This window comes from Barbus barbus (assembly GCF_936440315.1).
Source record: "Barbus barbus genome assembly, chromosome: 50".
Lineage (NCBI taxonomy): Eukaryota > Metazoa > Chordata > Actinopteri > Cypriniformes > Cyprinidae > Barbus > Barbus barbus.
This window is the reverse complement of record NC_136728.1, coordinates 9,599,207-9,625,409: the sequence shown is the minus strand read 5'-3', so window position 1 is coordinate 9,625,409 and position 26,203 is coordinate 9,599,207. Positions and strand designations below refer to the sequence as shown.

At 38.4% G+C, this 26,203-nt stretch overlaps 2 protein-coding genes across 3 annotated transcripts in view; both read right to left on the bottom strand.

The window, feature by feature from the left end:
• LOC306868319 (calcium-dependent secretion activator 2-like) overlaps positions 1–15,872 on the bottom strand; it is a 147,031-nt gene extending 131,159 nt beyond the window's left edge. Inside the window, exon 1 of one of the 2 annotated variants that reach the window (XM_079414423.1) lies at positions 15,322–15,872. In XM_079414423.1, the coding sequence (XP_079270549.1) occupies positions 15,322–15,627 (306 nt within the window). In that variant the 5' untranslated portion in view covers positions 15,628–15,872. The remainder of the gene's footprint in view (positions 1–15,321) is intronic. The other variant, XM_079414424.1, reaches the window with a different exon arrangement.
• Positions 15,873–18,706: 2,834 nt separating this feature from the next.
• LOC306868075 (solute carrier family 13 member 1-like) lies at positions 18,707–24,755 on the bottom strand (the record flags this gene model as incomplete). The annotated part of the gene is made up of 15 exons (XM_079414068.1): positions 18,707–19,763; positions 19,885–20,022; positions 20,097–20,258; positions 21,063–21,157; positions 21,265–21,359; positions 21,490–21,591; positions 22,293–22,388; positions 22,850–22,969; positions 23,094–23,248; positions 23,339–23,399; positions 23,486–23,525; positions 23,629–23,816; positions 23,921–24,057; positions 24,172–24,300; positions 24,657–24,755. The coding sequence occupies 15 exons, from the start codon at positions 24,753–24,755 to the stop codon at positions 19,629–19,631; spliced, it is 1,752 nt and encodes a 583-aa protein (XP_079270194.1). The 3' UTR covers positions 18,707–19,628.
• Positions 24,756–26,203: the final 1,448 nt, after the last annotated feature.

Here is a 26,203-nt window from a genome sequence, read left to right as displayed (position 1 = left end):
TTGAAAAATTAAGACAATTTGACATTTGTGGTCACACTGCAGGACTTTGTGCCAAATCTTCTGACACTGCCAAAATTTTGTCTGAGGTAAAAATTGATTGCAACGGCCATTAATTGGCTGTCAGTGAACTTGTCAAAGATGATCAAAGACTTTTGATTTTAGCCTGAGATCAGAGGAATCTTTTAAGATTTGTCTCTTTTGGCCAAATCATTGCCAAAACCATACAGATTGTGCACACCTTAAGACAACAAACCAGACTTCTACCTTGTCTTGTTTTTGTTGCAAACAAATTAAATACAGTACATTTAATTTGTTTATGTCTAGGAAATCCAGCGGGACTCATTGTAGCTGGGTACACTATTCCTTTTCAGAGTGGACAACATTCAAATCCCTGCTCATTGGTTTCCTGTATCTCGGTACCAGAGATTGTCCCTCGTTGAAGTGATATATTGGCATGCTGTCTCTCAAGGGTATGTAGGTGGTGACTGAGGCGCATTTATCTGCATACAGATGTCCTTTATTGCCGATTGCTCACTTTCACCTCCTCTCATTCAACAGCATCCGCTTCCTCAATCTCTTCACTCCTCCTCGCTTTCTGTTTTCAGCCCCCATTCTGATACTATTCTGAGTCACGAAAAACGTGATGCAGGGGGGAAGAGGGAGCTTCCGGGGGCGTCCTCAGGCAAAATGCTGGCAAGTGCGAGAACAGTTACCCAGATAAGGAGCTTGCAATTATGCTTTTGACCCAAGTCCCTTGACAAGCCCTTCTTCCTCCTCGTGCTCTCGACCTTCTGTCACTCTTCAAAGCGACCGAGTCAACCCCTCAATCTCCTGATCTGCACTCTCCTCACATATACCAAGCCCTCTCTGAAGCCTTGATTTTCTAGCTCTTTACTTAATCTGAGCTCAAGAGACTCAAGGCTCTTCACTTCATATCACTACAATGACCAAAGAAATGTGTATTGGATGTGAAAGCGGAACAAGAAAAAGATTCTTCGATACTTAAATTGATATTTCAGTGGTCTCACAAATAGCTGGAAACAGGAGATTGAGAATAATCATTTAAACAGTAAAACCAACCAAAAAATAATTTTATTGACATTTGGCCATTTTTAAATGATCCAAGTTTGAATATGTGCATGTACAAGGTTTGAAATCGAGGGCAAAAAGGAAAAAAAAAAAACATTCTTTTGAGTAATTTAACCAGTAATTGAATAAAACACTGAATTTCTAAAATTTGAAAGTTGTAGTCGAAAAAAAAACAAGCTCACGTGCAAGTGAATAAGCATCTGCCTATGGGCACAACCGTTCATAAAAGAAGAGTTTAAAACATGAACTGTAACACACACAATACTGAATCAGAGTATAGTGCAACCTGACGGATAAGGCATGAAAGTCAGAATGATTGCTTATATAAAGTGTCATTCCCAATTTCACACGAAAGGATCTACTAGAAGCACGGTTTATTCAATCAGTAGTGGTAACACACACACACACACACAAAGTACATGCCTGGGAAGCTGGTTAATGATGTTTTAATACTGTATGTTTAATCCAATATACTTATACTGCCTTAGATATATAAAGAATTACTATCTTCCAGATCAGCGTTCATATCAAGTCCTATTCCAGGCACAAAAACAAGACTGTGGGCTAAACCATATCATGTAGCCACCAGTAGGAATGATTCAGGTGTTTAAGAGATAACAGGTGTTTTGAGAGCAGTTTGCCCAATTAAATGAGCATTTGCTTCTACACTGCAGCTGTTTATTCATGATTTATTCAACATATGAACTATAAAATAACAGACTTATAAAAGCAAAAATTGAGAATTTCAGCAAATAATGGTGTGATGCTTCAACAGATATTCATTCTATCAACAAAACTCTAGTGAATCCAAATAAAACACTACCTAACGATGAGACAAAGCTTGTCAAAAACAAATCTGCCATTGGCTGTAACTAAATAAGAAGCAACACCCTAGCGCTTGGCGAGCATGTTAAAAACCCTATGGGCATCATTAGAGAGAGAATCTGACTGACTCAAACCATTCAAGAAATAGACCACAATTTAATAGGGATGGAGGATGAGGTACGGATATCCGGATAGCATTGTATACCGGACAAACAAATCGTTAATGACGACAACGGCGCCCAACAGAGATAAGATAGCAATGCTGATAGATTGTATGTGCTCAGCACTTTCGCCACACTGCAATGTTCCTGCTTGGCTTTTGGTAGAGCCTGAACCTTTTTCAGGAGGAGGCAGATTACGTGGGCAGGTGGGTAATGGAATTACCCAATGCAAGACATTTTGGCGAGCGCAACAATTGTATTTCAGAGTTGCTGCCACTCCACACCGCCTCATTATGCACCTGCTGTTCTCTAAAGATTCTCACAAAGCTGATTTTTCCTGCAAGGTCATAACCTACATGCAGATTCCCCGCAAATGGTGAGTTGCTCACAAATTGTCAGCCCTTGAATACTTCCTTTACATAGTGCACTTGCCCTAATGGCCTTACATAACACTGTGTGGAGATATGCATCTCATGGAGAGCAAAACTGACAAGGGAAGGGAAATATGACAAAGAAGATGGGACTCTGCCTTCAGCGAGGCATCCGCCTGCCAATCTCACCCGCCAGAGTCAAGGACTCATCTCCAGTGGAGAAACAGAGGCAAGTCTGCTAACATAAACTAAAATCACACAGCTATTCAGAAGAGGAAAACAGGCCAAAAAACTATGCACAAGACTGTGCCAAGGGATTAGACATATGTGGAGGAATGAGTGGGGCATCCATCGGTGTGATTTCCAGGCTGCTGTTCACCATCAAGAAATGGATAAGCTATCATAATAGTGAGCACATCAATGCAAACATATGCTTCTCTTCAGAAAACTGAGAAACAATGAACAGATGAAAAAATGAAGGTGAAAAGAGACTGAAAAAAAAAACAAAGAGGGAGGGATGTAGAGAGAGAAAAAGGTATGAAAGAAATGCAGTGAGACAGCTAGAGAGAAAAGCCTCAGCCCACTTTACAGTCAGTGTAAAGCAAAGGAAAGCAAACAATTTGCGAGGACAGAAGCTAGCTCTCATCTGCAGGGAATCTGGCTCATGAACAGATTAGTCTCCCAGTGGGCAGATATTCACATTTGGATTTAGTTATTCAGCAGACACTCCTACTCAAATTAGCAGAGTCCAAACATACTGTACGAGTAACCATTCCTGTATTTATACTTGTACCTACATAAATCAAACTTGATGATGCTACAAAATATTTTGGATCAAAAAACATCAAGGTTTCTTGACTAAATATTTTCAATTTACAAGCTGGGATAGACAACATATTACTAATCTATGTTTGTTCAGACTCAGCACCACCCCTAAAAATCTATCCAGAGTTCCTTCTTGTTCACTGTCTACACAATGGCAGGGTTGAGCAAAATTCAAAAATGAAGAATTGGCTCCCTTTCAGTTGATTAGTTCAATCTGAATGGAACTGGCCATGCCCCAGAGGAAATTGAAGTGGAACTGGAATGGCAAGAGGAGAAATTTACTCAATGCTAATTCAACAAAATTCTTCCACAATGCCACATAAAAATTATTAAAGGTGCATTATGTAATATTGACAGCTAGTGGTTGAAATGGGTGGGCTACTGCAGTCCAAATTCAAAATATTGTTGCTCCTGCCCCGCCTCCTCCTCCTCAGACTTAACACTCACACGGGTTGCCAGATTGAGGACACGCAAGAAGAATGAGCGCAATTGACAATGGAAGGTGTTGTGCCTTACACAATGAGTTGTAGAGTTGATTTATCCACGTTTTAATATTCCTCTGGTCATAAAATGTTTCTCTAAATTACATCTAAAATCTCTAAATTACATATTAATTTCCTCTATCTTCATCAACCAATTTATCCATCTTTCAATAAGGTCTATAAAACTTAAAACTTTCCGGCTTTTAAAAACCATTTAAAGTCTTTGTCAAGCAAACATTCAATTTTTCTTATTTTTTCTTAAACTGTGTTTTCTATTAAAAAAAGTTGCATGATTTCATTTTAAGTTTCATGATTCATTTTAAATCTACTTCCATTTAAATTCTAATTTCAAATCTGCGTCCTGTTTGCTACCTTAATTAAAATTTAACAACTCAATTGGAATTTAAACAGCATTCTTATTCAATTTTGCTATAACCAATATAATCCAATATAACCTCTCTCCACGCTGTGTGTTCATCTTGCTTCTAGCTATGCAGTGGTCAGTCATATTCTGGCAAGCAGATGAATGAATAAGACTCCACAGGAGAATCTCACGAAACCTGTCAAGAACATGAGTGATTTTTTTACCCCAAAATCAAAAGAAAAAAAGAAAACTGGCTCAGAATCTGGCCAGCATGTCAAAGATTCAACCATGAATTTCACATTACTGAACGAGAATGTGAGGGAATCTTTAAAAAGGCTGAAGCTGAACAGTATGGACTGCAACAATACAATGGCTCAAAACACTCAAACCCATTAAGGAATGGATCAAAGAAAGTTACGCAATGGGAATATCAAATCCCAGATTTTTACCTTACAGAAATGCTTAAACTGAGTAGCATGGGCACAAAAACTCCAATATGACATAGCTGAATGCAGTTTGTAACAGTAGAAGCTCCACTATATAGTGGATCTATCACATTAGTAGATGCCACATCACTCAAGTCTGCAAAACTGTAACAACAGAAACACAAGGATGTTTGTTTTTCTTTATGAAAATGTGTTGTTACAATTGAACATGCTGTTGCATTACAATTCTGACAACATAATTTAGTTTTTCGTCAAGGAGAAATACTAAACATAAGTTTAATATGAAACATTTCCCACACTGGCATATCACTGGGAGATCCTTGAAACGTACTAACAACGATGTGAACAGGTGCATGAGGGGCTTTCTGGTTCTCTGACTCGTGTGAGTAATCCATTAAGAGTGAGTACACCAAATCTGATTAGCAACAGATTACCTTCACCTCTCCATTAAATTTGAATTACCTTTGAAATAGAAATTTAATGACGGCGTATTTTTTGCCATGAGACAGTAATGTGCGATAATGCCTACGGGACGTCTGTTTTATTTACAGGTGAAGCACATCTTGGCACCTTTATTACACCTTCCATATTTCAGGTTACAGTAGTAGCCAGTGGCAATAACAACATATAAGGCCACGACATTCAAATAATGAGTGCAATCTGGATTACATACAAATAAAGGGAACAGACTGAAGTTACTTTTGGAGAGTATCTACTGAAGGCAGGGTCCAGTGAATAAAACGGTTCACGTCAGTCATGGGCAAAAATGCTGTGGCAGAAATCATGCATAATATAGAATGATATTGCTGGAGCATGTAATCATCACTAAACATGCTGTGAATTAAGAAATTTAAAAAGAATAAAATACTTGCTAAAACAAATGACAAACTTTTTCCAGAAGTTGTAGCAACAGTGTCAGCAAGGACTGAATTTGCTGTATTTTGGAAGCTGAGACATTCAATGTAGACACTTTTTGTTGCAGTGAAACTGTTGTTCACGATATAATTTTTCAGTGAAAAATAAGTATTATTTCATTTATTTCAACAAGCATTATACTATTCATTCTGTTAAACTGAAATTTCCACCCGCCCACTTTTTTACTAAAACTTCAAAATCCTATAAAATCCTCACAAAACAAAATATCAACATGTTTTTTCTGTTCAAAAATTCAGTCAATTAGTGTTTTCCCCTTTCCCATATGTCTTATCTCACTAAAGATATAAACTATATGACTATATAAATAGTTATAACAATCACACTTTGCCCCAAAATGCAAAAAAAGCACCAGCACTAATTAGTACACTAGCCAATCCAGGATCAAAGCATTCATTTAAACTGTATGTGGTATAATTTTTCATGTTTTAATCCAAACGAGGCTTCACAACACATTCAAGATGCCCACATTCAAATCCATTGTTCGTTTGCACTGAATTTTAGTCTAACAGCATGTGCTCCAAATAAAAGCTCTGCGATCCGCTTGAATAATGCAAAAGTGGGTTGACAGCACGGTGAATTTGGGAAAAACACATAAATGTTGGCTTCCTTGTGCCCAAAGCTACTTATCACGAAGACTGTAAATAAGAAAAAAAAAAACACTGTAAGAGAAGTCATAGCAAAAGAGAAGGTTAAATCCAAAGAGGGCAAAACTACAATGCTCGTGCATGACCTTTCAAGATCAGATACCTTTTGATAGCACAGACTCTAAAAGGCACTTTGACAGTGTATCTGTGATTATGCATAACAATGCCTCCAAGTTCAACACGGCATAAGAGCACGTAAGATCTTGTACAAAGTCATTCAAACACTTTGGACAGCTCAAAAGGCAGAAGATGTGTGTATTTGTCCCTAGTGACTGTAAAAGGGTAACCGGCAGCATACTTACACTGACTGAATTCTATCATGTGGAGTGGCATATCAAAAGTGAAGGATGGCTGATCACATGCAGTGCAGTAAAGGAGTCCTCTCATTACCTGCATCATATCCAGGAGGAAAATAGTACCTCAAGGAATACTTGAATATCCCCTGATCAGATCTGCGAAGCCTGGAAGGTTCCCTTCTCATTTAGGCAGCAAAGATATTTCTATGAGCCATGACAGAAAAATCAACAATCTGCCCCTAGCTACTCTCAAGATCGCCTCCAACTGAGAATATTTATTCAACAAAGACTAAAGGTAGATTTATTTACTTGTGTCGTCTGACTTTTATGGCGAGACCATGGTTGTGCTCTTAAGCATTTTGATTGATCTATAGGCCATAATTCTAAATTAAATGGAGGTCATGGGGTCTTATTGGATGCACACACTCTAAAATATACTGGGTTAAATATGGACGAACCCAGCGATTGGGTTGTTTAGACCCAGCAGTCGGGTTACTGCCCAGAAGGTCGGGTTAAACATTTAACCCAAATATTGGTTGAAAACAACCCAGCATGTGTTCTGTGATCCAATATTTACCCAGCACTTTTGAGAGCACACAAATAAAAGTAGACCCTTTACAGTTACGAACAATGTAGCCTTTTACTCTTACCTTTATGAGCAAAAATGACATGTATTTCGAAATGTTTCCAATGCAAGTGATCGCTCTGGCGCGTCCTGTACAGCGAGCTTCTGTTTCCACTCTCCGCACAAATTACTGGATATGCATCAGTGCACATTTATCTAGGTTAAGCGTTTAAACTAACATTGTGGAGCTGTTTTATAACTATAGATTAAATTTTAGACAAATCGTGATGATTTGAGAAGGCTAAATTTATCAAACACAGGCTATGATCAACTCACTGTCTACTGCTGGCCTCTTGGTCGTTACTTTAAAAAACAAGAACTTACATTTAACGAATAAAAAAATGCTCCAAACATTTTTATAAATTAACTTAATAAAATAACGAAACGAAATACAATCACTTTGCCATTTCATACAAAACTGAAGTATTTTAATAGCTGAAACAGTAGTATAAGCTGTTTTGGGAGAAGGGGAAAAAAGATGGGCTCGGGTCGAACTCGGGCCGGTAATTCTGATAAGCTGTCGGACACGGGCCGGGCTAAGGCCTAAATTTTAGGCCCGTGCAGGGCTCTAAGTTCAGAGATGAAGACTGCTATCTAGTGGTCTGGACATGAACTCAAAACGAAACAACTGTTATAAATCTTGTATGTTTTTTTTTTTAAATATCAATATTCTGTTTTTGAGAATCGATACAGTATCCAGCAAAATTTTGCGATACTCACATGTATCGATATTTTCTTACACCCCTACCTAAAAATACTTTTTACCTTTCTGCTGTCCTTCAGGATAGTCACATATTATGCCTTCAGCCAATCAGCATCGTTATGAAATAATTTCCTGTGTCTGAATAAGAACGCTTACAAATTGCAAAATAAATTGCAAAATTACAAATTGCAAAATTACAAATTACAAAAACGCTTACAAATCTTAGAAATTAAAAAAATATGGTGATACGCATGTGCTGATTTGTGACTGCGTGTTTTGAGTTTGAGCTCCATCAAGTTGATTCTTTATCGTCTATTTTCTATCTTAAAAACTATTTTATACACTATCATTTTCGTTTCTATAACGTGCGAATATATCCCCTATAGCATTCTAAAACAAAACCAATCAGAGCGCCTTGTTATCACTAGTTTTATTTTGATTTCTCAAGTCTGCTATTACCTTATAGCCCGTTAGCATCGGCAGCGTGGCTGCCGCTAATCTCGCTTACATTGCTAATACTCTATTCACACACATTACCATTGTTACTTGCTTAAATGGCGGATTTGTGTCTACCTTTGAGGACACAAGTAAACTCTTCTTGGCTCTCAACGAAGGCGGACGCATTTTTTTCTCCCTCTCCTCCCCTTACCTTCCCTGCTTTGCTGTCTCGTCTCGTCTCGTCTATTGTCTAATACTTGAGAAACTGGAAGTCATGGATTTGATCAACTGGTCTCTCAACGCAATTGACACCATCTTCTCGACGAGAAGCTTGGGTTCGGGGGAACCTGACTGCCCTGCCGGAACGTTCGCAGCTGGCTACATGATGGACACATGGGAAAGGTGGCGGGTCGTGTGTCTGGCAGCTCTTTCCGTGGAGGACATTGAAGATATCTACCTATTCGGAACCATGATAACAGGTCTTCTGCTGATTGGATTAGGCTTTGCCCTGGGTTATCGAAGAATTCAGGAAACAGGAACAGCTGTCCAAAGCCTCACAAGGCTGCCCGTCATGATTGAAGCAGTGGGCAGAGCGGTCAGCATTGAGACTGAGACTATTAACCGCAATATGGATACCATCACGGAGAAGCTCACGGCTTTGAAAATTTATGGATTTGGAGACCAGAATGGACAAAGAGAGTAGCCGTGAAAATTGGAATGCGGCTACTCGCCCCAAGACCAAACAATCACAATCTTATCTTCTTTCGGCTCCCCTCAACCAGCACTGGCCTCGGCCAAGGCCGCTGTTGGAAAAAACAACCCCGGGAAGAGCTCTGCAGTGAGACGCTCTCGCGTTCCTCCCCCCTTCCACACGAACTCTTACATACAGACACACACACACGAACATATACAGATATGCATTCACCTCCCCACCCCCGATCCCTGACCTTCGCCGCTTTGTACCGCCAGTCTGACAGCCAACCGGTCCTGCGCCGAGAATGGCTGCAGGACCGGTTGGCTGCTTGCCGGAGCTGGATTACCTCCCCTGTTGCAAAGTCGTGTGTCTATGCTGTATTGATTATGTGCTTTTGTTGCTGGGGTGTTTTTCCTGCTCTCACACTGTACTCCCAAAGGAGCATAGTCTGGGGGTTATTTTTTCTCTCCCCACCTTCCTCCTGTTATGCAGTATGTCTTCCTCAATTCCCTCTCTTCCTGTCCTGAAATGGACAGGTTGATGGCTAATTTCGCTGGTACTTGTGACTAGTGACAATAAAGGGCTACTACTACTACTACTACTACAATCGAGCTGCATTCGGTGCAGCTGGAGCTGGAGGCCGTGGAGAAGCAGATCCGCGACCTGGTGGAGAAGCAGGCCCAGCTGAGAGAGCGGAGAGCCGCGCTGGAAACATCCCGGGCTGATGCTCACAAGTCCGGGTAAGTATACAGCACACTGCTAACACTCCTACCACCTCTACTCCGTGTGTTTCTCTGCACAGACCCTGTGCACCCAGGACGCGATCTTCCCAGATGTCCGCTTCGCTCCCCTCCGCGGGACGGAAAGCAACGCTGTGATCATCGGAGACTCCATCATCCGGCACGTCAGAAACTGCTCTTTGTTAATAATTGGAATATTTTCTGGGAGCGTCCTAGGTTTTTCCGTGCTGATGGCCTGCACCCCAGCAGAGTCGGAGCGGAACGCCTGTCGGACAACATCTCCAGGACGCTACGCTCCATCTGACTAGTAAGCCAATTCTCAAATAACTGTTTTGTTCTACCCACTTAAAAGATAGAAGTACTTGCGTAGTCCAATCTATACAGACCGTGTCTGTTCCCCGAATAGCGAGGTCAAAATATAAATTTAATGCAGATATATATTATTATAAAAATTTATAATATTATAAATTTAAAAATCTGATCGTGATTAAACCAGAAAAACGCAAAATAAATGAACAAAAACAATTTTTAAAGCCTGGGCTCCTAAATATTAGATCACTCACACCCAAAGCAGTTATTGTAAATTAAATTATCACAGATAATAATTTTGATGTGCTCTGCCTGACTGAAACCTGGCTTAAACAAAATTAATATTTTGGTCTAAATGAGTCTACTCCACCAAGCTACTGTTATAAACATGAGCCCCGTCAGACGGGTCGTGGCGGCGGTGTGGCAACAGAAAACAGGATACAGGAGGTTTAACTCATTCGAAATACTTCTGCTTAATGTTACACTGTTAGATATGCAGAAATCTGCATATCTCTTGCTCTGGCTACTGTGTATAGACCGCCAGGGCCATATACAGATTTCCTAAAAGAATTTGCAGATTTCCTCTCAGATCTATTAGTTAATGTTGATAAAGTGCTAATTGTCGGATATTTTAACATTCACGTTGATAATACAAATGATGCGTTAGGACTTGCGTTTACTGACCTAATAAACTCTTTTGGAATCAAGCAAAATGTCACCGGGCCCACTCATCGTTTTAATCATACGCTAGATTTAATTATATCGCATGGAATTGATCTTACCGATATAGATATCATACGTCAAAGTGATGATGTTACTGATCATTTCCTTGTATAGTGCATGCTGCTTATTACTGATATTAATTATATGGCTCCGGGTTATCGTCTGGGCAGAACTATTGTTCCAGCCACCAAAGAAAGATTCACAAATAACCTCAACTGCTCTGTGTACCCATAAATACACATGAACTAGACGAAATGACTAGCAACATGGGCACTATCTTCTCTAATACATTAGAAGCTGTTGCCCCCCCTAAAAATTTAAAAAGGTTAGAGAAAAACGTACTGCGCCATGGTACAGCAGTTATACCCATTCTCTCAAGAAAGAAACTCGTAATCTTGAGGGCAAATGGAGAAAAACTAACTTGGAAGTTTTTAGAATTGCGTGGAAAAACAGTACGTCCAGCTATAGACAGGCTCTAAAAGCTGCCAGGGTAGAGCATATCCGCAAACCCATAGATAATAACCAAAACAATCAAAGGTTTTTATTTAGCACAGTGGCTAGATTAACAAATAAACAGACGCCACCTGATCTAAATATTCCCTCACAGTTTAACAGTAATGACTTTATGAATTTCTTTACTGATAAAATAGATAACATCAGAAATACAATATCAAATGTAGATTCTACTGCGTCTAGTATTTCAGCTTCATTCATCGCACACAAAGAAAAACTGCAGTGCTTTACAACTGTAGGACAGGAAGAGATAAATAAACTTATCAGCGCATCTAAACCAACAACATGTTTATTAGATCCTGTACCCACTAAAATACTGAAAGAGTTGTTACCTGTAGCAGAAGAACTGCTTCTCAATATTATTAACTCGTCATTATCTTTAGGTCACGTCCCAAAACCATTCAAGCTGGCGGTTATTAAGCCTCTTATTAAGAAACCACAACTAGATTATAATGAACTGGCAAATTACAGACCCATTTCAAATCTTCCGTTTATGTCTAAAAAAGTTTAGAAAAAGTGTGTCTGCTCAATTGTGCTCCGTCTTGCAAAAAAATGATCTCTATGAAGAATTTCAGTCAGGTTTCAGGCCTCACCATAGCACAGAAACTGCACTTGTTAAAATTACAAATGACTTGCTTCTTGCTTCAGACCAAGGCTGCATCTCATTGCTAGTATTACTTGATCTTAATGCTGCGTTCAACACTATAGACCATGACATACTCATAGATCAATTACAAAACTATACTGGTATTCAAGGTCAGGCTTTAAGATGGTTTAGATCCTACCTGTCCGATCGCTACCACTTTGTATGCTGATGATACTCAACTATATATCTCAACAAGACCAGATGAAACTTCTAAACTAAGCTAATAGATTGTGTAAAAAATTTAAAAGATTGGATGACCAATAATTTCCTCCTATTAAATTCAGATAAGACAGAGATATTACTTATTGGACCAAAAAACAATACACAGAATCTCTTGGATTACAATTTACAACTAGACGGATGCACTGTTACGTCCTCTAAAGTAAAAAATCTGGGTGTTATATTAGACAGCAACTTATCCTTTGAAAATCATATTTCCCATGTTACAAAAACAGCATTCTTCCATCTTGGAAACATTGCCAAGCTTCGAAACATGCTACCTGTTTCTGATGCAGAAAAGCTAGTTCATGCATTCATGACCTCTAGACTGGACTATTGTAATGCACTGCTAGCTGGTTGTACTGCATCTTCAAAAAACAAGCTACAGATAGTCCAAAATGCAGCAGCTAGAGTTCTTACCAGGTCAAGAAAATATGATCATATTACCCCAATTTTACAGTCTCTGCTCTGACTACCTATTAAGTTCCGTATCATTTACAAAATATTATTACTTGCCTATAAGGCCGTAAATGGTTTAGCTCCTGCGTACCTAACTTGTCTTCTACCACGCTACAATCCAACCTAATCTAAGGTCGCAAAACTCTGGACTTTTGGTAGTACCTAGGATAGCAAAGTCCACTAAAGCAGCTAGAGCTTTTTCACATTTGGCTCCCAAACTCTGGAATAGCCTTCCTGATAACATTCGGGCTTCAGACACACTCTCTCTGTTTAAATCTAGATTAAAGACACATCTCTTTAGCCAAGCATTCACATAATGCATCTTATAATCTTGTACTACAGTTATATCTGATCAAATGTACATTATTATTATTCTTTAGCTTGGGTTGAACAAATCATTTGTGCTTAGATGGAACAGCAGCTATGCTAATTATGTCTCTATTTGTTTCTCTGTTTCTGCCACAGGATTAACATCCCGTGGTAACTAGGAATGACAGAAACTTCAGTCTCGATCCAACCCTTAAATGATCTGAGATGACCGAACACCTGAGGAAAGATAATGCCAACCCCTCAGAGGATGCCAATGCTCAGACAACATACAGAATTATCAAATTTTGCCATAAGTTAAATATATTAAGGTTTTGCAATTTATAAATATATTGTGGAAACTTAATTTCCTGTAGAGTTGCTTTGCAACGGTTTGTGTTGTAAAAAGCGCTATACAAATAAACTTGAACTTACAAACAGCTTTCAAGCTTTATCCTTAACAAATCACCATGAGCATGATCATTTTGAGGAAAAGCTTTTCTTTTCTCATTTGACACCTGTTTATTAGTCTATACATAAAATTTAAATTCTGAAATATTTCTCAAGCTTTCCTAGAGCAAAAATAAAGTTAAGACTAGCACCTGGAATTGGAATGCAATTTACATTCCCCACAGGTGCAAAGTTGATAACAGGTTATTATCAGTCCTCTTTTAAACAATTGCTTTCAGGATATTTCCAGCTTTAGAAGTATGATTACATGCACTAGGCAGAAACAGAAACTAAAATCACTTAATACATCGATTCAAAAAGCTGTATATGTTAGAGGTAGTGGGTGTGGGCTGGTAAAAATAGCATATGTGCCTGTTTTCATAAGTGATTCTACATTTATACCAAGAGGAGAGAAATAATTTCACAACAAAGCTGCTGTTTAACCATTTAAGTTCTTGTTCTCATATTTACTTAAAAGGGATAGTTCACCCAAAAATGTTAATTATATTACCAATTACAAACCCTCACGTTTAAAAGCCCCAAATTGAAAGCTTGAAAATGTAGATTATCTAGACTTTCAATTAATGGTCAAAAATGATGAAAGAATATTCAAAATATTTTCATTTGCATTCCAAAGATGAACAAAAATACTTGTGGGTATGGAGGAGGGTGATCAATTAAATGATGTCCATTTTCATGCTTGGATGAACTATTCCTCCACACAATGTACCATGGCAAAAAAAAATAAAAAAAAATAAAAATATTATAATGACCATGATGCAGTGTAACCAAGAACATTTTTCCCCAAGTCATCCTTTTAATATCATTCATCTCATCTGCAGGAACTTGTGAAGTGAAGACAAGTGCTTTATCACCCTGAGGCAACATGGTGCAACATTTACCATAAAAATGAAAAGAAGACTCGAGGCAGCATTTGGGGTTCCTCTGTCTGCCACACAGGCAGAACCCTCTTGAGAGCCTCTAGGCACTCTTCTGAAGGTGCCTCAAATATTGTGTGCACATAGACGTTCAAAATATGTTTCAAGTGCTTCAAAGCCTTTCCCTTCTGATGGGGTTACTAAGGGAATTGTTGACAAGCTATACAGTTCTTGCATGAAGTTCTTCAGGGAACCGCCCTTTCAAATGGATGCCTAGAGGTTGTCCAAAGAGTTCTACCAGTGTGGTAGTCGGACAACCCCAAACAGGTCCTGAAATAATAAAAATAAAATTTTTGTATGTTTACAGTGATGTTGCCTCATGTTACCTCAGAGCAACAAAATCATTTTACACATTTTAAACACATGATGCATATAATATGATGACAAGGTTAAATATGAAGGAATGTCATAAACCAATAAAAAGTTGTGTTTTGTTTTCTTGGTCACACCATCCTGCAGGTCATTTTAATATCCTTTTCTGGCATGGAGCACAGTGTTGCACATTTTTATCTGAAGAACGGCATGGAGAAAAGCTATTTTAATTGATTTTTCTCACATTATAAATAATTCACATTTGTATGCTATGTTATTTATGCTATTAGAAATCGCTTAAATGTGTTTGTTACAAGCAGGCACTATAGAATACATGCCTATTGCAGCTGTCATATATAAAACAATTTGATGTCATATGTCTTAAAAGATTTGATGTTAGAAATTATGTATCTCTTGCAAAACAAAACCAATTAAACATTTTATAATTTCATAATATCTAAAAAACCAAGTGTGACATCATTGCTAACCTTTACTTGCACCATTTGATCAATGCATAAAAAATTTAGCTTGATGCTCCAAATAGTTGATAGGTAACATGTAGCCTACTGTATGAGCACAGCAAACAAACACATTTAAAAGTGGAATGCGCAAGAATTTGTAGTTGACAGTCTCAATCTTCTTGAAAACCTGTAAAAGTACTCTTTGCAACTACTGTAAAAAGACAAAAGTTTGCCTCAGTGAACAGGTTTTTGGCAGCGGCGGTTTCATTGGATTGAGGTGAGCGCGGCACGCGCGCGTTCATTTAAAGCGCGAAATATTCCAAACAGTGGTTTAACGGTCACTCACCTTCTGCTGACGCCGAGCCATATCTGTGGGCTGTTTGGCGTTAAACGGATACGCGATACATCTCAACACAAACACATAAATTTGTAGTTTAATTCTCCTCTCCGCTTCTTCTTTCTTAAGTCTCTCCTGCTCGATTTTGTCCGCATCGACGGGAGAAGGGACCGGTGCCTTGGTTTGGGTTCGCGGTGCGTCCGACGTCTTTTTAGGTTTGGGACTCTTTTTAACAGGTTTCCCGGTTTTAACGGGCGGTTCGTCCTCAGGTGGTAGTTCGCCCTCAGATTCATCGCTGGAGGACGGGTCCAGCATAGTCGACACTCAAGAGGCGACAACTCCTCGCAGCTGTGGGAAAAGCGAGGAAACCCGAGAGGTTTCTGACGACCTCGACCACAAAAGCGGAGTTTTTTTTTCCCACAGAGAATGTCAAATGTGTCAGTCGCGAGACTTTTGAGGGCGGAGTCAATCCGAGAGCGATTCTGAGAAGGTTGGATTGAGCCACATTCTTTATTTCTTTCTTGTGAAGAGAGCGTGAGGAGGTTAGTGCAGAGTTATGCGAGACAGGTAGGCAACCTGTGGCATGGAATACATGCAACACGTGGGAGGTTCCCTTCTTAAAGGTGCAGTCTGTAGATACCGATGTAACTTGCAAACTAATGTTTGTTAAATTTACACCACTATTAATTGGTCAGAACATTAATATATTCAACACTGCACCTATTCATTTTTATTATCAAAATCAAATGCCAATCAATGCCACATAGACAAGCAGGTTCATTATACAAGACAATTCTATAGGCTTCCCCAGTCTGTTATTTTGCTATGTCCCATGCACTGCTCATTAAATTTGAATGATAGTAGAATATTGTCAAATTTTTAAATTTAGTTCTCCTATTAATGTTTTGTGAAAGGAGCTGTATGTAGCCTAAGTTTTTGATTCTTCTAAAGCCAAACAACAAAAAAAAAATAACATAATATGTTTGTAGATATTTAGGAAACATGTTATGTTTACATAGCTGTTTCTCTGAAAAATAATACTATAGCCAGTAATTGTACTCTGAAATGTGCCTTCCGAGCGGAATGCCTTTGTTTTTGCAGTACCCATTTCAACCACTAGCGGTCAATCTTACATACTGCACCTTTAAATAAGAGATTACTCAATATGAGTGTATTGATCATGTGGTAATGAAAACAATATTTTTATTGAATAAAAAAGAAGAATTTGTCCATGTTCCTTGAATGGTTGTCCACCCTGTGGTATTGGGGAATCCGCCCCTTTAAGAAAAGGCCATCCCCTTTAGTAACATCAGAACAAGTCGTGGCCTAATGATTAGAGAGTCGGACTTTTAATCCAAAGGTTGCGGGTTTGAGTCTCCGGCCGGCAGGTTTTGTACTTGGGGGGAGTGAATGTACAGCTCTCTCTCCACCCTCAATACCACGACTGAGGTGCTCTTGAGCAAGCCTCCGATCCCCCAACTGCTCCCCGGGCGCCGCAGCATAAATGGCTGCCCACTGCTCCGGGTGTGTGTTCACGGTGTGTGTGTGTTCACTGCTGTGTGTGTGTGCACGTTGGATGGGTTAAATGCAGAGCATGAATTCCGAGTATGGGTCACCATACTTGGCAGTATGTCACTTCACTTCACAACAGATTTTTTTTTCCTCTTCAGTGGCATTAATTTCAACTGCTGAGGTGAATAAGTTGGTGACTTTTTAATTGACAAATTTTCTTTGCATGAGTTTGCTTACTTTCTTTGCCAAAGCTTAACATGTCCACCCTCTCGGCATAAAATATGCTAGAAGTGATTAGAATACAGTATTTTCATTATATGTAAGTTTAAATATACCATATTCTCTTCAATAACCAGATTAACTATTTGGCTAGTCACAGTTTGGTGTAAACTAATATGCTAATTGAAACTCAAAATGTCCACCCTGTCGGCCACTTTTACTCATGACATAAGCATGATACATGACAGGGTGGACATAGCATTCATTTGTAGTTAATATTGCTAAAAGCCATAAACTAAAATGAATGGGGGGTATGTGATTGAGGATGTAATTATATTATTTATTAATATTATTATATTATTTTTTTATTAACCCTGTTTAGGAAAGTTTTGCAATGAAATCGTATTTAACAGGGATATATATGTCCATGACAGGGTGGGCATATCTTATGGTTTATGCTTCGAATAATGGCCTATAATTATCTAAAAAAATGTGTGGGAGCTTAGCTAATATGTCTCTATTATACTTGAGTGTCTACTATTTATGATAGGCTACGGCATAAAGCGAATGGGAAATTAAAACCAAAATTTATTGTAAGGGTTTAAAGGCATTGTATGGTGATATTGACCCGAGAGCAAAATGAGAATTATCAACCATTTTTGTCAAAATGCTCTTCTGAACAATAGAAAATGATCTCCAATAAAAGGAGAGTAAATGTTCTTTTACTGGAGATATCAACAAGCACATGTCAGGTCTGTAAATTAAGTTCACTTCGACTGTCACTAGGGGGCGAATTGCCTCAATCATAACCAGAGGTCACAACAGTAAAAGGGTGCCTTACCCAGTGGCAAAGTAATAGAAATTTATTTGTGTGAAAAATATTTGAACAATAGAAGCAAACCACAGTTCATATTCGGCTGACCTGTGCACCCAGGAAGAATGACTGCAATGACTCACAATAAGGCTTGCAGAAAACCTATTGCCTGATTGTTAAACTCATCAGTCCTTGCACAATCATTAAGTGTATAAGAAGTATTACATAATACATAATCATATTAGACCCTTCAGACAGCCTGTCATTACCTCAGACACAACTGAACAGTGACCTTGAATTGCAATGGCTGCAGGATCCGAGCATGAATTTTCATAACGTGGGTGGTTTACAGAATTAGTTCTCATCACTGCCTCACTCTGAGAACAAATATTAGCCCTAGCCCATTCAAATGGCACATTAGAGCCTCTTTTGTTTTACATCAGCTTTAAAGTCTCATATATTTAAATTATTATACCATTTTATTTTGCAATCCTTCCCCCTAATTAAAATGGGAAATAAATATTATTAGGACAGATATACTTTCAGAGCCATTTTTTCTGTGTAGGTACATTACTCACCGCTAAACAGCCACTGCTGATATACAGAAATAGATTTCGATTTTTCTCTGTATCCTCATTTCATCAAAGCTAATCTGCTTAGATTTGTCAAAACACTTCAATTTGAGATTCAGTAATTAGACATGCGAAAATCCATTTAGTGCACAGTTCAATTAATATTGATATGATTTCCCACTAAAACATAATGACTGTGAATGGTTCCAGATGTTTATTTAAATGTTTTTTCTTGTCAAAACAGTGAAACATTCGAAGAACACACAAGACAGAATGTAACCGTCTCACAGTTTTAATCGTAACAAGAAACATTTTACATGAAGCACATGCAGTGTGAACAATGGATGTCATCCAAATTTGATGTTGAGTTTCCATTCAAAATACATAAATCTGTAAGAGGAAATTTTAAAATAGTATAGAAACAAACATAAACATATTAAAGTTTAAAACTAAATTTATCCTTGATATTTGAACCAAAAACCTGTTAAATGATCTAATTCTCTGACTGATGCTAGAAATGCTCACTTTTTGCAAGAAGCCAAAGAGCTGAGTAACACACCTAAAATCAATAGCTATTATTTTCTAGCCACAGTTATGTTCGAGTTTGTGTCTAATGTTGAAAGTGAGATGGTGTACTTTCTTGAAAATTTTGTCTGTTATTTACTCTTTAGATTCACAATGGAATTTCAACATTCTACTCATACGGTTCACTTAAATGTACAGGCTAGCATATATCAAAAATATACAACTCTATAAAACATTAAGTGCTATGTTAGCTGACGGGACTAACCCTGTCATGCAAACTCTGCTTAAAGCTAAAGAAATATCTTTAATATAATACATTTTGTATAAAAATTGCACTGTTGAATTGTACTACTTGCACTATTTTTAGCTTCTACTGGTCTCTTTGAACCCTCAAAAAAGTAAATGGTAAAAGGAATCATAGACTTAAGCCATTGATGACAAAGATGATTAAAATGCTTAAAATACAAAAACATATAAACAATGACGTTCAATCTGAACATTTCATGGAACCCAAAGCTTTCAGTCTGTTGTGTTGTCTAATCCAAGCTCGTGATACAATCTTGCCCAAGTGATCCAAATGAGTAATACATTTGTCAACAATTCAGCAAACGTCAAGGGATCCCTTGTAATTTGAAAACTAAATGTCCACATTTGTAAAATATTCACAGAGATGGTCATACTCCAGTGCCATTTACAACCGGTGCCCAGTCTGGGTAGGAGTCCAGGTTAAGCAGAGGTGTTCCCCATGTCGTAAGAGCTAATAGGACTGTAAGAACACCTATAACATTTACGCCTAGCCCTGCCTTCACCTATAGTGACAAGGAAAACCATACAAAGCTCAGTTACTGTACAATATAAGATTCAAGATTGACATTTTATAAAATGTATATGTGAAATGACTTCCAAAGGAACACAATCGTAGGGACTCACCATGTCCATGGTTGTCAGATGACCATATGTAAAGGCAATGGCATTAGGAGGATTAGAAACCGGAAGCAGGAATGAAAAGGACACACATAGGGCCGTGGGAATCAGCATGTACAGAGGGTTTACTCCAATTGCTTCAGCCTAATAAAGATCATTTGTGATGAGAACAGCCCAAAAATGTGACATAATTCTACATATATTGAAATTACACATACCAAGGGGGCCAGAATGGGCAAAAAGATTGTCATCGTGGCAGCATTGCTGGCCACCTCTGTGATAGATGTGACAATAAGGCAGGAGATGGTGACAGTGGCTAAAGGAGGAAGACTTCCCAAGGGAGTCAGCAATTCAGCAACCCAAGTCGATAAACCAGAAATCTGTTGGGTGAAAAATAAAGAAAAAACCTCAGAAAGACAGAAGGTAAGTGAAAGTGTCCTGACAAGATATTCATGAACCCAAATGAACCCACTTTCAGAAATGTACCAACATCTCTTTGTCTGCTTGTCAACAGAGACCGGAGTCATAATTTAGCTGTTTGTCAAGATACGGCGTACAAACAGCCTGATGTTGCATATGGAGAACGCAGCACAGTAGTCACCCTTTCTGCTTTGAAGGTTTTAAAGACTGGACTTGCCATGACATTTGGGTGTCTGGATCAAAACAGGGCTGGAGCCTTGACGATAAGACCCCACCCCAGCTTACCTACACCAGGAGAATATTAAGAAGTAGACGCTCTTGTTTCCAGCTTTTGCAACTGACATGAGGAAGGAGCCGTTTGTTATGCTGAAATGATGTGCTTCAGAGCCAGTCTTATAATGGAGGCATGTAATTAGCTTGAATGGAACGTCAAAGCAGACAGAGAGTGACACAGTGGAATTGTTGTTCTCTGCGCAACGTTAATGGGCTGCACGCTGTTACGAGGCTTTGATGTGATCCGTCTTTTCATTTATTTCCTTTAAAAGGAAATGAATGTTTAAGATTATGAGTAAAGGGTGCAATTGAGCTGTCCAGGCCTGTCCAAAGCCACTAGTGAATTAGACTGGCCTGTTTAATTGAATCCAGGCATGTAAAACGGACCATTAATTGATTCATCTATTAATGCGGCCTTGTACTTTTCTATTCATTTCTGTCTTTTCTTGTCTCACAGATATAGTTGGGTTTCCATTAAATCATGATCCTACCTTTGTGCCTTCAGCCAAAGCGAAACCGCCACCCACGAGCAGACTGATCTCCCATGGCATACAGGCCTGGAAGTCCTTCCACGTTATCAAGGCCTCTGTCACAGAGATCGACAATGTTAATCAGCAACAAAACTGCCAATAGTGAGCCTCTAATCATTTGGAAGGGTTTCAAGTGTGCACAAAGAAAATGAGTAAGCTGTACCGAAGCGCTCTGTATTCGGTTTGTGAGCGGGGATCATGAAGAACGTGAAACCCAGCAACAGCGCTACAGTGGCATCCGTAGCGTATCCTGGGTAACTGAAGAAATAACAAAATACAAATGATAAATAAGAAATCTAAAGGCATTTATTGAATAGAATGATGACTTTCTCTGAAGTGCAGTAGTATGTCTACATCAAAAGAAGTTGATAAATGTGAATACACTTACTCAGGAAACAGTGACGACCAGCCAGGCATGAAACCTGGGTTTCTTGTAAACCACAAAATTGCCATCAGAATGAAGATGATCATGGTGATAATCTCCTGCCAGCTGGATCAGTAGAGAAACAGTGTTACAGAGAAATGGTCAGAAATTCATGCATGTCATTGCCCAAAACACTGAAATATACTACACAACATTTGCCCCAATTTACTGTCAACACTAGTCGCCGAGAAGTAGTCGTGTATGATGGGCACAGACTCCAATTTTTTAGCTTTAGACTCTGTCCATGTTTGATATTTTTACAGTAACTGAATTTAGAATACTTATTGTTTCTGTTTGTAATGCTTCTCCTAGCAATGAGGTGCATGTTTATGTATACGTTTTGCAAGTGTTTAAAAATGACTTGAAAGCCTTGGAGTGTGATCCTCAGATCCTTGTGTTTTAAAAAGCTGTTTGTGTTTTAAAAATCTGTTCCGATTTTAAAAGTTGTTTAGTGTAATCCACGCTAAATTAATCCACTGAAAACAATTGTTGACGTTACTTTCCTGTGAGCGATAAATGGCAGGGAGGTATGCTAAAATAAAACTATGCCCTCTACTTAATATTCCATTTCTGTTGGAAATTTGTCACAATACTAAAGTAAAGTTGGCAGCAATTTCTGGATCACATGGACTGCTTGAAAAAAAAGAACCCCTACACCAAAATCATGCTATTGGTTGAGCAATGGATTCAGACCGACAGGGAAAAATAAATACAGTTCACATTTTTGAGAGCTTTAAGATCTTTTAAATTAAAAGAAGAGTTCCAACCTTATGGGCCCTAGTGAGTTGTACTGATCCCGGAGCACTCTGGCAGTGTGTTTTTCCTTTTCGGATCGCTGTCTGGAGCACAGACTGGCACGAAAGCTATAATGGATGAAAAAGCAGAAATGCTTTTATTGTTCAGTTCATTCACTGTCATGTCAATGGACACATGTAGTTAATTTTGATGAGCAAGTGAACTGACTGAAACATCTGCATATGACAAAAATCCATTTAAACCACGCATGAGAACAATCACATCTCTTGTCACAACGTCAGGTGTCCATGTTCTGTGAGTGATTCTTCATCAGGGAAAGAAGAAAATCTCGGTGAGAGGAAGTAGGTTGCTCGATAAAACAGGATTATACTAGAGCGATGAGAATGAGAGGCTGTGAGTGAGACACAGAGCAGGATGAAGAAGATTGAGGACATGTAGAGGAAAATGCAAATGGCAGCGTGATTTGAAATGAAGAATTTAAATGAAAGCCAAAGACGAAGAGTAAAAATGAGGAACAGAGAGGGGTCAGGGAACGACTTATTGAATAGGAGACATCAGGATCACTCACTTGGATCCGAGGTACATCCAATGCAGGAATATCCATGACAAAATCAGCATAATTATGCAGATGGGAAGACAAAGCACGAACCAGTTCCCAAAATTAATGACGGTGCAATCTGGGTAGTACCTGAGGAAATGTAACAAAAAGCACAGTTTAGATGGATAGACTGACCAAAGCATATAATATAGAGTAGAAATAATGAGATTCAATTTGTTCCACACTTCAGTTTGAAGCCAAGTTGTAAACTCACTGATAGATGTATTCAGCAAAGATGAGGTTTGTGGATGTTCCTGATAATGTGGTCAGCCCCCCAATGGATGAGGAGTAGGCAATGCAAAGTGACAAGCCTTTGCAAATCATGTGATCTTCACGGGTCCTGTACTTTCCACTATATGGTGGAGGCGCCTAACAAATATTGAGAAAAACCATTTTATCAGAAAGGCAAGGAGAAGCATTTTGTGCATTTTAATGTCAGATTGTGCATGTTTTACTGACCTTAACAGTTTCTGGTTCCTCAGGATCTGTCTGAACTGGCTCTGTAATCCCTGCTTCGATGCTGTAAGTGTACACAAAATCTCATTCAGTCTTAAGAATCAATTGTTTTCCATCAGTTACCTTTTTGTTAATTTTATATATGTTCACCTTTTTATCTTCTCAGACTGGTCATGCTGGGCCTCAATATCTGAAAACAGATGTTTAATAATTTAATGCTGCACAGCTCTAAAAGGTTAAAGGTTCAAATGATTATTTATTGCTCATGTTAAAAGAAAGCTGCACCAGTTTACCTTCAAGCTGAAGAGCAGGGTTGGATATGCCGTTTAACGCCCCCTTGTGGTCCTTGCTGGCCTCTTCACTTGCATTCAAAACCTGCTGGATCACTGCCTCCACAATTGGCATTACCATCGCCACAGTTGAGGTGTTGCTCAGCCACATGGAGAGGAAAGCACAGCCAACCATGAACCCGAGCATCAACCTGTGAAACACATTTTACAGTAAACAAGCAGATTTAATTTGGTCCATCCTACTATGACTCATCACAACACATCCGAAATCTTAATAGAATAAAATCAGTCTTACATGCCAGGATTGACTCCAAGTCCAGTCACCAATCTGAGGGCAATTCTCCGGTGAAGACCCCATTTCTCAATGGATGTTGCTAAACAGATGACACCAAGAAGCAACAAGTGGAAGTCTTTGAAATATACAGATGCAACCTAAAGAAAGACTGTCAGTCAGTAGCTATCCACTTTAGAAGTCCAGAAATACTGCAGTCAGATTTCCATAGGATTGTTTTCCAAGAGTAAAATGACCAGCTCAGGAAAGTGTACCTGTGAGGACTTCATGATCCCAAAAAGAGGGAAAAGCAGTGCAGGGAGAAGTGCCGTCACAGACAGAGGCAAAACCTCCGTCATCCAGTATACAGCCATTAATATTAGGATGTACGCACATTCTGCTTCCTAATGGAAATGATATCAAGGTTGTTATCCAGTAACACAAAAAGGACTGAAGAAACTGAAATCAGCGTCTTTTTCATTTTTCTTGGAAAGAATGTCTTTGTCTTGGCCAAAAACATGTCTATCAAAAAGTATGTTTACAAAAAAGTGAGTGCAAAAGACAAAATGATTGTTAAAAACATTTCAATGGAAAAAAAAAATATGTGCCAAAGTATTTCAGAAAATATACTGTGCAATTGTTTTAGATACTCAAAAGACTTCATTACTCTTACTTCATTACATAAGTTTTATTCTCAACGAAAATAACATTTCACATTATTTTCATTCAGATCTCCATATATGTTTGTAGCATGTCTAACCTTTTTTCTGATGACCAGTGGCAGCGGTAGCAAAGCCAGTGGTGTGATGATGATGATTAGGGATTTCAAGGAGCTCCAAGAACATCTAAGCCGCCTCATCCTGTGGCCGAAACGAGTCAACTCAGGGACTTTGTCTTAAGATGGCCTTTAAATAATGTGACGCTGATTAATCTTTGCCCTGGTGCCATCCGCATCCACTGTGACTGGTCCATTCCGGGCATGTCATAAAACTTTATGACCATGGAGATTAAGCTTTAAGATTAGACTCCCACCAGTCATACCTCATGTAAGTCCCTTCTACCATATTTATTTTTACATTTTATGACCAAAGTTAACAACAAATTTGCATAAAAGGTTATAAGAACAAGAGCACTATAAACAAAATCACTGACACAAGAGTTTGCCACAGACAATGACCTGGAATTCACAACTTTTTCTCCTAACAGCTAACGTCATCACCCTTTCCCTTATTGGTCCCTAATCTGGCACTGTGCAGGGGTCTGTTAAACAACAACCTGGGAGACTTAATAAACATAAACTCTCAGAAATCACACAGCAGGCGATAATCCGTCCTTAAACTGGTTTCCAAAGAGTTATATCTGAGAGAAATAGTTATGGAAATGTGAAAGGGAAAAAATAACAATAAAAACCACTGAAATTAAAAGAAATATGTTAATATTTTTTTCAAGTTTCATTGTAATGCCCCCAAGTTTGTATGGAAGCCCATTTCCGGCTTGCAGAAAGACTAAATAAATAAAAATAAAAATATTATTTATTTCTCATAATTTTAATTTTATTTCTTACAATTTTGATATTGTATCTTTAAATGCAATCTTGCAACTATTTTTTTTCTGAATTACGAATATCTCGTAATTCCGACACTTGTATTTCCAACCTCACATCGCACAATTGTTATTTAATTCTAAACAATTCTTTTTTTTTTTTTTTTTATTTCTCATGATTGCAAATTTAGTTAACGTTCGCTACTTTACATTTCAAAATAGTAATTTTATCCCACAACTGTCATTTTTTTCTCATAATTACGAATTTATATCTTGTACTGTAATTCCAACTCTCTTGTAATTGCAACTTCACATTTTGAAGTCGTTATTTAATTCCAAACATTTTTTTTTTCTTAAAATTGATTATTTCTCATAATCGTGACTTTGCATTTTACAATTGTAAATTTTCATTCCACAACTGAGACTTTTTTTTGCGATGACAAATTCTTGTATTTTCTACTGTACTAGAAAATTGTCTTTATCCCACAAATGTAATTGCGAATTTATATCTCATAATTGTAACTGTATAACTACACGTCACTGTCAGTCCTTTGTCGTGTGTGTCATGTGTTGCCGCCTCTTGTGTCCATATTTGGTTTGTTTCCTGTTTAATGTGATCATTAGTTAATCCTTGTCCAGCTGTGTTTGTCTCGTTATCTATGATTATCCTGTGTATTTATAGTCCTGTCTATTCAGTTTGAATTGGTCTGGTCTACTCATTACTCCCCGGTGTTCCTGTCTGTGTCAGCCTTGCCTTGCCCTGCC